A 15,296-nucleotide genomic window follows, 5' to 3' on the forward strand; every position below is an offset into this window, starting at 1 on the left:
GCAGTCCTTGTTTCCTACACCGAGTTAGCTCACGTAGGCTTAGGGATGCCGAGAGAATGTGTTCGGCTTCTTGACTGTTTTATTTTGGGAAATTCAAGCCAAGGTGGAGATTTGTTAAATATGTCTTGAATTTTATGTTCTCAGTCCGGTTTAACACCCGACCCGACATATTTTTGTGCGACCCGAAAATTGAGATTTAGTTCCGCGGCTAGGTTTTCTCATTGTAGAGAGAGAGAGAATTTTATTTTCAGAGAGTTTTGTAAGCCGTGAGCTTTTGTCGTTGTTTCGACTTCTGAAAACTGTACTCTCTTTGATTATAGTGGAATTTTGTCTTGCCTCGCCCGTGGACGTAGATCACGTTGTGATCGAACCACGTAAATCCTCGTGTTCTGTGTTTGCTTTTCCGCGTTTGCTACAACACAAGTAGATTTTTCTTGTGAATGATTTGACTTCATTTAACGACTTTTATATGCAGAAGAGAATGAAATTGCACTAGATAACCATGATTACAAGTATTTTCTTGTGGACCATTAACAGTTGCTTGGAGTTAGGATTCTCCAGTAGAAGAAAAGTGGTCTTTCATCCTTAGCAGCATGGAAGTAAAGAATGCGAAATGTGTACAAGTATTGGAACAATATCCTTAATTGTGAAATCAGACGCACGATGGCAGTGCCAGAATTGTGTAAGACTAAGTCTACCAAACCATTGTTATACATCCCCTGGCATTGAAATTAACCTTCGAGATACTCTACACGAGAAAGCTGAATCCAAAAACTGTCTGTGTCCCAAAAGAGATAAAGATTGCTCATTTAGGAAGCATGTAACTGTCTTAACTTTGCTTTGCTACAACATTACCGATTGCCAATTATTTCATACATCAAATTGGGGATTGACATTGGAGAGCAATTTCTAATCAAGCTGTAGAAACCAAACTCTCCTCTGAATTAGGAAACCTCTGAACAAAGAAAGCGTGAAATATAAATTTCCAATAAGAAAGGAAACTAGTTAGGATTTAACAAGAATGAAACCCCACACGTCACTTCTTTTCTTTTTGTTAGAAATTTACACAATTACCCTAGTAAGATCAAGGAAAATTTGAGAACAACTATTTATACAGTGAAGAAGCTTTATCGTGGATATTACTTTTCAGATTTCCCATAGGCCACAGTTGATTGATTTTGTTCTTCTAAATTGGTGTCAATACCAACCAAAGAACTTTATGACTATGACTAAGATTGACTCAGAAAAATCATAGCAATGCTCGAGACCCGTGCATCACGGGCCTTATGCTGGTGCGATATCACTATAGATGAAGAATTGTAATCAACTATGATCTTCTTACGGAAGTGATCATTTCTCTCCGGTTATGCTTTTCCGTGCCTGCCTCCCCTTACAAACAACACTTAAATATGTAAAGGACAGAGTGAGAAAAGTTCACTAATTATCATATCACCTGTGGCGGTTCATCTTGTCCATATAAACCCAAAGCAAAGAGTTTCTCCCTAATCATTTGCAGCTGATTTGCAATTGCGCTAATGCTCATGAATCTTCCAGGCACTTCGATGGAAGAAGCAACTCCAATATCATAAACCACGACCAAACACTCTTTAAATATGCCGTAGCTTTTGGAAAGCCAATGCTGAGGGCTATATAGGGGTCTAAATGACTCTCTCTTCCTCTCTTGACACAAAATATGGTCCATCCTTCCCTGCACTCATTTAGGCAAAACTACAGCAACAAAACTATGAAGAGTCAAATTGTCTCGCAATGTGTCATCGGTGGCATAAACTCCGTGAACATCTCACGCAAGAAAATGCCGTAACTATAGACATTGATTTCTCTTGGGACCTCGCACCTAATTGCATATTGTGCGACACATTTAGATCATAGTGTAGATGACATTAGGGGTGCAGATCATAAAAAATTAATTATATTGGGCAGCGGGTAGGGAGGATATTCTGCAACAAGATTAAGGAGGGAGAGAGAGAGAGAGAGAGAGAGAGAGAGAGAGAGAGAGAGAGAGAGAGAGAGAGAGAGAGAGAGAGAGAGAGAGAGAGAGAGAGAGAGAAGATATGAAGCTAAAGATAAAGCAAGCGCGTGAATGTGAATGTCTAGCATAAGCGGACCAGCTGCTATTTCTCTCGCACCTGCTCTCACCAGTACTCATGTATGGTATTGTATACAACAATTTGCACTTCCAAGTAACTGCATTTTGACAAACTGTCCCCCAATAATAGCTTCTTTTCCTTCCTTTGTTTTTGGAGAATGTCCAATTTTGTTAAGACAGACTGGATAGCCTTTTTCTGACAAGGTGAAACGTCAAATTAAGGAGCTCAGAGATAGAAGAATAACAGTGGTTGGAAACATAGCCATAGCCAAGAAAGAGGGTGCGAGAAATGCTCAGCAGCGAAGGCTCTGGCATAGCATTGACTACAGAGTGAGAGGTTGCTTCACAGACAGAATTGTGACAATTTCGCAAGGGATGAGGTGAAATTCTGTTTATTACCACTGCGCCGGTCACATTTCCTCCACTTTGATTATGTATTCACTCCACCTTCACTTGTATCAGTCGTTAAAACTATCAGTCTTCACAGTAATCACATCCAACATTAAGCCGTTTCAGCTTCTATATATTGTCTAATGAAACAAGAGAAGACAACACTTTAGACCTTTTAAAACACTTTTCTCCTGCAATCAAAATGGCTTTTCCATTCGCACACTTGGGGGGAAACAAATTTATTCCAAACATGGTTTCTGCGATCCGCGTGCAGTCCTCCTGTGAGAAACTATACATCACTATCGACTATGATACACACAAGGAAGAGAAAATTCACACAATCACCAACATGACACAACACAGATCTATATAAAGCCTATCATTAGACAGCACATGAAAATTTATGTTAGCTGAAGGCAACGTAAAGATGCCTATGTATAATATTTCATTATATTTCTTTGTCAGGAGAATAGAAGGTTGGCATAGAGTTTAAAAAACTCAAGGCTAAGGCTTTTTAGATGATTAAGATGAAGACGATGATGACGACTAGGAGGACTATGAGGGCAAAAATAAAGAATTTCTCTGGCATGTTAACATAGCAACAGCTTAATATGAAGTATAATTATGTGTTTGCCAGATTTGGAAAAGCACGAGCTTGCATTGAAAACGCAAAAGTCACATGAACCAATTTTCGAATGTGTGGTTACTCACTCATCTGAGTCAACTTGTCTTTTCTCTTTGGGAAAAATAGCTCATCCTATCATTTTTTTCAGGCAATGCATTTCTTCCACACCACATTTAATAACTCGATCTCAAGTAAAAGTCAACTCTCAACTCAGACATCTTCCTCTCACTCTGGTCTTGCTTTAAGACCTCAACCTTAAAAACATTTTAACTTCAGTTGCACCGAGTCAAATTATAAATCACTTGAAGCATCATTACAAGAAGTTTTAGACAACAGGCAGTCGCGATAGATAATAGTATCTTGACATACAAAGAAAGGACAATTCCAGAATACACCAAGCTCAAAGGCATTCTAATGGACTCACTCATCAGACTTACTGAACCTAATACGTGCTCTTTAGTCACTAAGGGAGCGTTTGGTAACGTTTCTTTCAGAAATAGTTTTTTCTATTTCTATTTCCTGGATGAGTTTCTAAGCAAAAAAATGCGTTTAGTAACTACACAAAATTTCTATTTCTGGAATAGAAAAAGAACATAAATGTGCTTGGTACAACCAAAAAAATTTCTATTCCCAATTTTATTCATTCAAGTCTATATCTTTTATTTAACTATAAGTACAAGTTATAAGTGAAAAAACCAATAAGCATTGTTTATTGGTTTGTCTAATCCTTTTTGACTCACACTACTTTATATATATATGCAATAAGCAATAAATACCATAAGCAATGTTTATATATATGTTTAGCATGCTCTTCATGGATAAAATTAATTTTCTTAATCTTTTTATTATTCTAAATACCATATTGATCTATTTCAAAAGTTTCTTCACAGCCGCTATTATAAATACTATTTATTCTCATATTAAATTACCAAAAGATAAAAAAAGAATGCTTACATCTTAACCATGTGTTAGTTGTTTTTATTACCAATAAATAAACAAAACAAGAACTCCTTCGACGAATGTGAAGAACCCTCCGGGTCAACCTTGACAGTGCTATAATATACAATAGCTGACGTCACTAATTTTTGTCACTTAAGAAAATTATACCTTTCTTTCTCTTTATAAACTCTTTTCTATGATGCATAGAGTTCTTTGCCACTATATATATATATATAAAGAACATTCGAAACTCCATACACAACATTGTAATAACACATGGATGCGGATTTTATTGGGTGCTTGAATATGATCCATTCGCTTTATTAATCACTTAAATAGTCACAGTAACTTTGAAATTGATTTATATAGACATGAATCCTTAATGCCTCCTCATGCCACTCATCTGCATCCTCCACTTGTGTAGGTCCAAATGGGTATTCCGTATCTCCATATAGGGAAAAGAAATTGGAAAGAAATTGGTAGATGGACAGCCTGTGAAAGAAATTGGTAGATGGATTTACTTCCATCCTAATTTGGAGTTGAAGTTGGAGTTGAAGATGAGTAAACAGCCTATGAAAGAAATTGGCAGATGGATTTACTTACATCCTAATTTGGAGTTGAAGCATAAGATAAATTTATATTCTCGAACTAGTGAATTCAACACTGCAAATCACAATTTCCTGATCGAGCCAATAATGATCGTACGATGGTATTTCATGAACAAGTATGTCAAACATAAGGACGATTGTGTGCGATCAATTGCAGCTAATAATCTCAAAACTTGCCTCAAAAACCTCTTATTGTCCATCCTAAGCAAAATAAGTTTTCAACATGGACTCTAATGTCATACCACCGGTCACTTGTGAATCCCTGCTGCACAGGCTAAGCTCTGCAATTGGAAGTTCTATTCAGGCTTCAACAAAGCAGGTATTATACTCTACATGACCATTCCACCATCTATCGTGAAGACCTGCATAGTAACATCAAATTATTAAGCAAAGCAAAGCTGAAACAACGTCATGAGAGGGGGAAAGGGTAAAACAGCGGGAACAGCGATTCTTTTACCTGTCCCGTAATGTAGCTGGCTGCAGGGTTGATGGCAAGAAATTCCACCAGTCCAGCAACTTCTTCTGGCTTTCCGTACCTTCCTGAACTCATAAAGATGACTAACATCAGAACAGAAGTCTCACATACTCTTTGATAAAATAAATTTTGAAGGGCTACTCTTAGTTAAGACAACACAACACGGATACGAGGTCTGTTCTTCTTATTCGATGTTCCATCGGGGGTTAACGATACTCTCAATCCCTCCCCAACCCTAAAGCCACCAAAACTTTCCAGAGTATAGCCTTCCTAAGTATAAAATATAATTCATACTTCAGTGTAACTGTTATTAGATCTCATGTAATGTCCTCAGAAACAGTCAGAGGACTGGAACATCCCTAAATCAGCAATTCTTCGGTGAAATACCACATTACTGACAGCCACTCCTTAATATCTCACCTAACGGAATTGTCTCCAAGATTTTCTTTTCAACTTCTTCCCCAAGTTTGGCAGTCATATCAGATGCAATGAACCCAGGAGCAATAGCATTAACCTGGGGAAATGATGTTGTTAAGTGAGCCAACAATGGCAGAATTACTTTGTCAGAATTACTTTGGCATGACGGATGGGTTACTAAGGGTGAATAAAATACAGGTCGAATTACTTTGTCAGAATTATGCATGGCTTAATACAGGTGAAGTTTCAGAAAACTCGAAAAAAATTAACAAGTAATAAATATCGTAGCTTTTGTGCAAAATGCAAGTGGCAGAGTTTCTGTGATTTATTTCATGATCCAACGTTTTGAGTTCCGAGTTTAAGTCACATCAATTAGCTATATAATACTATCAACCATGTCCAAGTCTTTTTATATTTCTTGGAAATATCTTTTCTTTCAACTTGTGCAAATTGAACAAAAAACTTTAATGTGGATATTCTGAACCAAAATACAAGACAGAAGTGCATCTACAAATGCACACTAGGAGGAATGGCACGTGTGCATGCACACACACAGACGCATACACAATTATGGCCTGTTATGAAGATATCCTGTATCTTGAGAACCAACGTATGCAATTCCTTGAATTATTTCAGAATGGCTCGCTATATAAGGGAGTCTGTTTACTCAAATCACCGTAGCCACTTTGCCAAGGGCAAGCAACAGATGTGCGTAGGAAAATATATCATTCATTTGCAGAGCAGAACACTCATAGCGGGCAAAGTACTAAGTTGCTAACAATCAAAGCCTGTGGATTGAGAAGATCACACCCACCTTGCAACCTGCTTTATCCAGTGATAATGCCATGGCTTTACCAATACCCCTGGAGGCTCCGGTAACTATCACGACAGGCGATTCTACGCTTTGAACCCCTTCTGTGCTCACTTTTTCAACAGTGGCAACCTGAGCTCTTACACCTGCATGAACAATTAATAACCCACGAGGTTAACGATAGATTTATCCAGCACTAAAAGCCAGAGATTTATGACCTATGTTTCCTGTACAACAAAGCCAAACCACAATAGATCACCACTTCCCTGAGGATTAACTTGCATTGCATGCAATTACTACACGAAGCTTGTGTTCCCTTATCCTCACACTCACAAATTAAGGAAAAGAATATCTTGTCATTGCTAATCCTTTCCATGGAAAAACACAAATTACTCATCCTATATTGTAACTACTCCTCATAATCTCCCAGTCGTCAGCATCCCAATCATTCAACTGTATTAAAACTCAGAAACGAAAAATCCGCAAACATCTTCCCCGATCCAATTACCCCGGCACCTGCACTCCACACACCTCGGGCACTCCACATAAACGCAAGAGTCGAAGGATTGCAAAGACACAGAAGCACACAACAGAATGCCGCGACCCTACATGCCCGAAACTCAGAAGGACCAGCGAAAACGTAGCAAACGCATTGCACGAAGGCAAAAAACGAAAGAATCAATACCGGCAATCGAGCTTCCGCTTCGGCACCGAAGAGACGGCAGGTTCCGGAGCTGGCTCCATCGGGCTCCGCCAAGAACCGGCTTCACAAACATGAAGATATGTTCAAATGCTCGCCCAGATCTGGGCGCGAGGGCCTGGGCGGCCCGCGCCAAGATCGGCGAGGGCGGCCCTCGCTCGACGGCGTCCCTATAGAATCGCCACACTATCAAACAAAGACGAGAACAGAAAGGCCTACCGGCGGCTTTCGACTGGCCAGGGCTTCGCCGCGAGTGACCGGGTTGGTGGCCGTTGCTTTCAGACGGTCTGCAGACGACGGAGGATAGAGGAGGAGCTGAAGCCGCGGCTTGAAAGGGAAGAAGACGGTCTGCAGATGACGGTCCTCAGTTTCTTTTTTTGTTTCTTTGTTTCTATTTCTTCTTTTTTTTTAAATAAAAAAGTAAATTTTTTTTACTTCTTAACCCTGTTTCAAATTCATTTTCTGGATATTTTTCTATTTCTAAAAATAAAAAAATTAATAGACGTTATCAAACAAATTTCTATTCTTTTTTTTGTTTCAAGGAATAAAATAATAAAAAAATAAAAAAGCACAAACGTTACCCAACAAACCTTAAAATTCAGCCTCAAGACAAGCAAGCAAATAGTTAATTGGCCAAGATGCAATGATATCAAGCCAAAAACACAATTAGACATGGCTATATTGGAGCAAAAGCTTACTGTGAAGATAGCTGGCGAGCGAAGTAGATAGACAGACATCTTCAGGGCCTGCCCCGAGACATTATACTGCTCAAACCTTTTTCGGTATAACAAAAAATTTCACCGAAAAAAGTCCACCCAATTGCCAATCGACAAATGGCATCAGCAGCCCAGATTCCTCCTGTTCAATCCCGCCAAAACCACACCCACTCTCTTCAACCTAAAGAGACCACCAAAGTATCAATTCCAAACTATCTAAAGGCCTCAGATTTGGCCCCTTCAAAAACCCTAATCCCAAAATCCTATCTACTCTGAGGATAGAAAAACCCAATTCACGAGCTTTCAAGCGGACGCTTTGTCCTTCTTCTCCGCCAGATTAGAAACGAAAAAAAGATCCTGATTTCCGACCCAATTCGAAAACCCAATGCCTTCGTTACCAAATCAAGAAACGCCAACGGAGACAAAACGGAGAATTTAGCCCAGCTATCACTTCCGTGGGTGTGGGGAACCTTCAATTGGGGCAAGAAAAGGGGCGCACCCAGATCCAACCGCACCGCAATATTGATGAGCTAGAACTTGGGGAATGGAAAAGTGCGAGGGTGACCGAGAGAAGCAGGAGAAGCGAGAGAGGGAAGACAGCTGAAGGTGGTGGAGAAGGGGGTCAGGACTTGGGAGTCCTTCTTCTTCTGATGATGAGAAGAGAACTCCGTCGGAGTGAGATTGGCGAGGGATATTGGCAAGAAGCTCAAAGCTTGTAACTTTGAGGTGTCACCGGATGGGGAGAGTCAGGTGTGGTCTTCCCCTCTGGTGTTTTGAGGAGAAATCTCTGGGGCGCTGGGGTCTTTGGCCCAACGCAATCATAACCGTCGATTGAGTTGGATTCGCATATAAAACCCACGTCATCAACGGTTGTTGTGATGAATTTGACAGGTCATTTTATGATGAGTAATTTGGCAAAAACAGAAAAAACTTTTGATGAGTAATTTTCACTTTCGATCAATAAACTTCAATATATTTTTACAACTAATCATGTGCATTAGTGGACTTTAGCTTTCGTTAATGTTATACTAATTTGGTATTTCTTTGCATTTCATGTATTCTTAACGAAATTTGACTGACTTCTTGATAAAGTGCTAATGTGACAATCATATGATATTGACTTACAATTCAAGTTAGCTCAAAGTGGGAAAAAAAAGGAAGTGGCATCTACTTAGACTTCACGAGGCATGGTGGCCATGTTGGTATCTTATACCAAAAGTGGTTGAACTCCGGTTGAAACACATTAATTGCAAAAGATGAATATTCAATCTCTTGGGCAATTAAAATCAAAGTTCAACGACTTCGTCATAAGATATACATCGAAACTTAGTGACTACAAGTGAAATTCACTCACCAAACAAAAGCTAGTTCGAGTTGGTTGCTAAGCTCCTGCCTCCCAGGTTAAGGTTTTGGTGTGAAAATTAGTTTCTTAAAACTATAATAAAAAAAACTAATCATAGGAAAAATACAAATGAGGTTAAGGTATGTTTTTAATAACTTGAGGTGCTCAATAGTAAGACTTATGCACAGTAAGTAACAGCTAATCATGAAACAAAACTTCAATCCCAAATATGAAAAGAGTTCAAGCAAGTTACTTCTAGAATGGTGTCCTTGAAAGCTATCCAAGAAGAGGAAAGGAGGCATGTCCTTGAAACTGGTGGGTGCCTAATTTTTTCAGTGCTGTTAGGAGTACCAGTGTTAGTGGTCATCAGTATCCTTGGCCCATTTTCAGAATGAGAGTCTTCTGCTTCAACTCCTAACGAGAATTCTCTTCCAGTTGTGTCCTATGAAAGCCCTTTCGAAAACTACAGATGAATTTCAAGGTAAAAATGGTCAGGGTCGCTGTGCCTGACTGAGCTTTTGTTCAGGTATGTGCCAACCATCTCCGGCCACGATTTGGCGGGCGTTGTTTATGGAGTTTTGGTCAATGGAAGCTTGGAAGATTTGGTAAGGAACGAGGGACGTGACGAGACAAAGAATATGAGTCTTCTCTTCAGAGACTACGAGCATTGCATGCGTCGGATTATCTCCATTGTAATGAAATGCCTATGGTTCTTTCTGGTCTTGAGCCGATTAATACTCCCTGATGAGGACATGATTGTACGTGCCGGTGATTTTTGGTTGGTTAGAATTTATATCAGACACTAGCAACACGTTTTGTATCATCAAACAAGTTCTATCGCAACAAGAAATGAATGAACGAGAGAAGGAAAAATTGTGGCAAAACAAGAGTAATGAAAGTGGCGAACTTTAGAAACAGCACCTCCGCAGATCTCATCAGAAAACACACTAGCATAAAATGCAGATGAGAATTCCGACAGACTAGTTATGCTAAACCATTATGGTAAAGTTCCTGCTTAATATATTAATCGTGCGGACCTGTTTCTCGATTTAATTAATACAAGGAAGCTGAATCTGGAAGCTGTATATTCTTTTATTTTCCAGACTATCATGTACTTCTCCCAAACAGAGCACTTGCCAATTTAAGCAGAATCTGAAAGAGATACTTGGCTCGACTGCAACATCACTCATCTCCAACTGTCTCGCACAACTTCAGCTACACATTGCGAATCCTAGTGAAGCTGTAGAAAGAAACCAGGTACTCCTCTGAGTTAGAAAGCCTGGACAAAAGTTAGGATTTGCAAGGGGAAAAGATAAATTTCCAATAAAAATGGAGACAGATTAGGATTTATGTATATGAAACCCCACACAATCTTAATGCGTTAAAATGAACTCCTAAGAACATCTATTCATACATTGAAAAAGCTTGATCATGGACATCAATTGAAAGTAGCCGATAGTTGATTAGTTTTTATATGTCTAAATGAGCTTCATACCAATAGAACAAGTGAACATTTTAGACTGATCTTTAAATGTCATAACAATGCTCAAGACTGTGCATCATGATAGGCTAGTGCAATATCTGTGCTGATGAGGAATAATAATAAGACTATCATCTTCCAACAGATACGACTGCTTCTCTCCAGCTACACATTTTCAAAGTCCAATTCGAACTATCTTTATATGGCCAGACTTTCCCACACCTCAACTCAGGTTGGGTTTCGTCGTATTCTCAAACTCGAGACCAATTTTAATAGATGTCACTAAAAGGTCTCTGCACTGTGGTGCACGTGCCAGCTTAATACATATACAGATGAGGAATGACAATCAATTGAAAATGCATGATCGATTCTCTATTCTGCTCCACATTTTACCTGTATGTTTGCACTAGCATAAGCAAAACAAAATAATGAAGACAAGAGAGGTTAAGAAACTTATCGTATACCTCCGGTAGTTCATCTTGTTCATGTAAACCCATTGCAAAGAGTTTATCCCTAATCTTTTGCAGCTGATTTGCAACAACGCTGGTGCTCATCCGTTTTCCGGGCACTTCACTGGAACAAGCGACGCCAATATCATATATCATAACCAAACACTCTTTAAATATGACATTGCTTTCGGAAAGCCAATGCCGAGGACTATCAGGGTCAAAACGACTCTCTCTTTCTGGAAGCAGAATCCGATCCGTAACTTCTAACACTCATTCAGGCAAAGCCGCTGCGACAAAACTATGAAGAGTCAAATTGTCTCCGAATCTGTTATCGGTGGGACTCAGTCCTGTGAACATCTCTAGCAAGAGGATGCCGTAACTGTAGACATCACCTTCTCTTGAGACCTCGCATCCCATTGCATATTCTGCCACACATTTTGATCATAGTGGAGATGAAAAATAGGAGTAAAAAAAAAAAATAGGAGTGTTGATCATAAAAAAGAACATGGAGCTCAAATCATTAGAATAAAAAAGTAGATAGATTACCTGGTGGAGTATAACCAACTATTCCTCTAAGACCCACCGAGCTCATCCGGTTAGCTACAGTAGCAAGGGATGATCCAAGAAGGAATTTCACCAATCCAAAATCACCAACATGTGCGACCATCTCAGCATCTAAGAGTATATTGCTTGGCTTTATATCATAATGAAGGACGGGGAAGTGGCACTGGTGATGAAGATAATCCAGTGCAGAAGCAACACCAATAGTAATACTTATCCTCCGTATGAAATTCAACTTTTTCGAAAGCTCATTCCCGTGAGATGATGTTGCGTTCGGGTGTAGCCACTGTTCCATTCTCCATGAATTCATAGACTAAGGCCTTGAAATCGTTTCCTTGATAATCAATACCCGAGCATACTGTCAATATCTTCAAAAGATTTCGATGCTTAATGTTTTTGAATGCCTCACACTCAACTATGAAGCTCTTCAGAGCACCGTGACGGACTAAATGAAGTACCTTCATGGCAACAAGAGTTTCGTCGTCCCCAAGTATCCCCTTGTAAACAGAACCAAAGCTCCCAACACCGATCAAATTCGTTGAAGAAAAACCGTTGGTTGCTTTTAAGAGTGTTCCATAAGATATGTTCGGAGCTGAATCATGCATCGAACTCGAAATTGGTTCATTTACTTTCTTCTTCAACCAACAAAGATATATAAAAGCAAAAATAACAGCCACTACAAGACCCCCGGAAATAATAGAAGTGGACAATATCACTATATTGATTTTTCTACTCTTAGAGCTGTTGTAGATGCAATCGGGGAGGTGAAATTCTGGCAGCCCGCCACAGAGTTCATTGTTCCCAACAATAGAAGTACCGGTAGCATTCTTAAAGATTCCTTCACGTGGTAGCATGCCTTCAAACTTATTGTATGACAAATTCAAAAGTTTTAAGGAGCGAAATACCGCTAAGAATTTTGGAATCCGACCTAACAAATTGTTGCATGAAAGATCTAGTTCTTCAACGCCTCCTAACGATCTGATTGATTGAGGAATGGACCTATGGAAGAAGTTGCCCCCCATCCTCAATGATGTTAGTCCAGTGCAAGCACCTAAACTTCTTGGGATTTCACCTACCAACAAATTATTCGAGATATCCAACCCATTCAAAGTTCTCAAGTTGCCAACTTCTGTGGGTAGAACCCCAGTTAGATGGTTACGAGACAAATCTAGCTTGATAGTTAATGATGAGAGACCTATAAGCTGTGGGGGTATGGCACCACTAAGATTGTTACTAGACAGATCAAGTACATCAAGAGACCGGCAGTTTGATAGTTGTGAAGGAATTTGCCCATGAAAGTTGTTCCCCCCAAGAGATAATATAATCAACTTGGTTAGATTTCCCAAAGAAGATGGAATTGTCCCTCCCAGGTTGTTATCACTTAATCCCAATTTCGATGTATTGTGTAGATTCCCCAAATTAGAGGGGATAACACCTGAAAGCTGGTTGTGACCCATATTCAACGTCTCCAGGTTGACAAAATTCCCAATTTCTTCTGGAAGCTCGCCAAAAATTAGATTCCCGCTTAAATAAAATACTGTGAGAGTGGTGGATAAATTACCTATGCATTTAGGTAACACCCCCACCAAACTCGTTTCTATCAATACCCACCTTATCTAACTTGGTGCTATTAGTTCACGAGCAAAGGAAGCTCAAGTCTCCAGGTTTTCTACTTCCAAGCTGATTAACAAAGATTTGGAGCCAACTAAGCTTATGCAAATTATCCAAAGAAGGTACTTTTCCAAAAAATATGTTACCTCCAAGTTGAAGTATGCCTAGGTTTGTGCAATTCGATATCGATGGAGGAATCGGCCCCTCAAGTTGGTTCGCATCAACGCTAAAATATTCAAGATCTGGGAGTTTGAGGCCTATGTCTGCAGGAAGAGTCCCCTGTATCCGGTTGGATCCAACATCAAATATAGTTAGCGAAGAGAGATTGAGTAACGAAGATGGAATCGTACCCGACAATCTGTTTCCTCCAAAGGCCATGACTTGTAAGTTGGTCAAGTGGCCTAGAGCTTGGGGAATGCTCCCGCCCAAGTTGTTCAAGGCTAAAAAAAGCTGCTCTAGGGAAGATAAGTTCCCAATAGAGGAAGCCACACTCCCGGTCAGATTATTACCAGACAAAGCGAAATCTCGTAGCTTTGGCAATGAACCGAGCTCTCTAGGAATTTCTCCAGTTAGTTGGTTGGATTGAAGGACGAGGCGGACAAGGTTAGAGCAAGCTGATATGTTTTTGTTGAAAATATGTCTCGAATTTGAGCACGTGAACAAAACCTGACCCAAGATTAATTATTATTTGTGGAGGTTGGAATATTCCAAATTGAATATTTCTCGTTTTGCTTTGATGCAAAGAAAATAGAAAAGGAAAGTCCAAAATTTGGACTTCCTGTGCGAGTTCGGAATAGTGCAATGCAAAATACAGAAACTTTCTTTTATGAGTCGTGGTCGATTTTATTTCCGTGTGGGACGTTGGGCTTCTGATCATGAAAGAAAGGAAATTATGGACATGTGGCAAATTTCATGAGTCGGTCAAAGAAAAGAAGAGGAAAGTTGACTTTGTTGACCGCATCCCATTAGGATTGCATGGAATCCCTTTCCAAGCTGGAGTCGGCCACCGTGCGTTCACTTCTTGGGCCATATAAGGGCTGTTCTTTTGCCGCAAGATTGGCACGGCAGCAGTTGATCGCGAGTCTTGAAGTGCCCTTGCTAAGTGAGTGCTTGAAAGTGGGTTCGTGGAATTACACCAAGAATTTAAGTGTTAGTAGCGATTAAATTTTGTGGTAAGATTTGTGTATAATTCCTTCGTGAGATTGAAAGATTATTTCGTGAGGAATTGTGGAGCTAAACACTGCGTGAGTTATTGGGTGTAATTGGAGCTTGGGAAACGCTTAGAGTGTTTAAGTGACTCGAGTGTGATTGTAATCTACGTTGTATCGCTTGATCTATAGTGGAATTCCGGTGCTACTCTCCCCGTGGAAGTAGGTCACTACGACCGAACCACGTAAATCTGGTGTCCGATTTATTTTCTTATTCTGTCAATTTTATTGTTCGATCGCTTGGCTTCCGCAACAATTGGTATCAGAGCAAGGTTTGGCTAAGTTAAAGCGAATCGATGGCGGCAAAAGAAGGAAAAGTGAGAATCGACAGATTTGATGGGAAGGATTTTGGTTTCTGGAAGATGCAGATTGAGGATAATCTATATCAGATGAAACTGCACTTGCCCTTGTCTGGGGAGAAGCCAGAGACGATGAAGCAAGCTGATTGGGAATTGCTGGATAGACGAGCTTTGGGTGTTATTCGGCTGACGTTGGCACGTAACGTCGCGTTTAACATCGTAAATGAGAAGACCACTGCGGGTTTGATGAAAGCCCTGTCGGACATGTACGAAAAGCCCTCTGCAATCAACAAGGTCCATTTGATGCGACGTCTATTTAATTTGAAGATGAGCGAAGGTGCGTCAGTTACTGATCATGTTAATGAATTTAATGTGATCGTTAGTCAATTGAGTTCAGTTGAGATTGACTTTGAAGATGAGGTACGTGCTTTGATTCTATTATCCTCATTGCTTGATGTTGGAATACTACTGTTACTGCTGTTAGTAATTCCTCTGGGTCGACAAGTTTGACGTTTGATGGTGTTCGAGATTTAATTATGAGTGAGGACATCTGTAGAA

At 39.9% G+C, this 15,296-nt stretch overlaps 1 protein-coding gene and 1 pseudogene across 1 annotated transcript; both read right to left on the bottom strand.

The window, feature by feature from the left end:
• Window positions 1–4,998: 4,998 nt before the first annotated feature.
• LOC115661860 (3-oxoacyl-[acyl-carrier-protein] reductase, chloroplastic-like) lies at window positions 4,999–7,116 on the bottom strand. Its single transcript, XM_056306835.1, has 6 exons — window positions 7,058–7,116; window positions 6,904–6,977; window positions 6,376–6,518; window positions 5,565–5,658; window positions 5,127–5,209; window positions 4,999–5,031 (listed from the first exon to the last, which is right to left on the bottom strand). The coding sequence occupies exons 1-6, from the start codon at window positions 7,114–7,116 to the stop codon at window positions 4,999–5,001; spliced, it is 486 nt and encodes a 161-aa protein (XP_056162810.1).
• Window positions 7,117–11,368: 4,252 nt separating this feature from the next.
• LOC130136710 (probable LRR receptor-like serine/threonine-protein kinase At3g47570) lies at window positions 11,369–13,077 on the bottom strand (annotated as a pseudogene).
• Between the last annotated feature and the right edge of the window lie 2,219 nt (window positions 13,078–15,296).

This window comes from Syzygium oleosum, unplaced genomic scaffold, assembly GCF_021117445.2.
Source record: "Syzygium oleosum isolate NSW1041296 unplaced genomic scaffold, Sole_v2.1 Sole_v2.48, whole genome shotgun sequence".
Classification (NCBI taxonomy): domain Eukaryota; kingdom Viridiplantae; phylum Streptophyta; class Magnoliopsida; order Myrtales; family Myrtaceae; genus Syzygium; species Syzygium oleosum.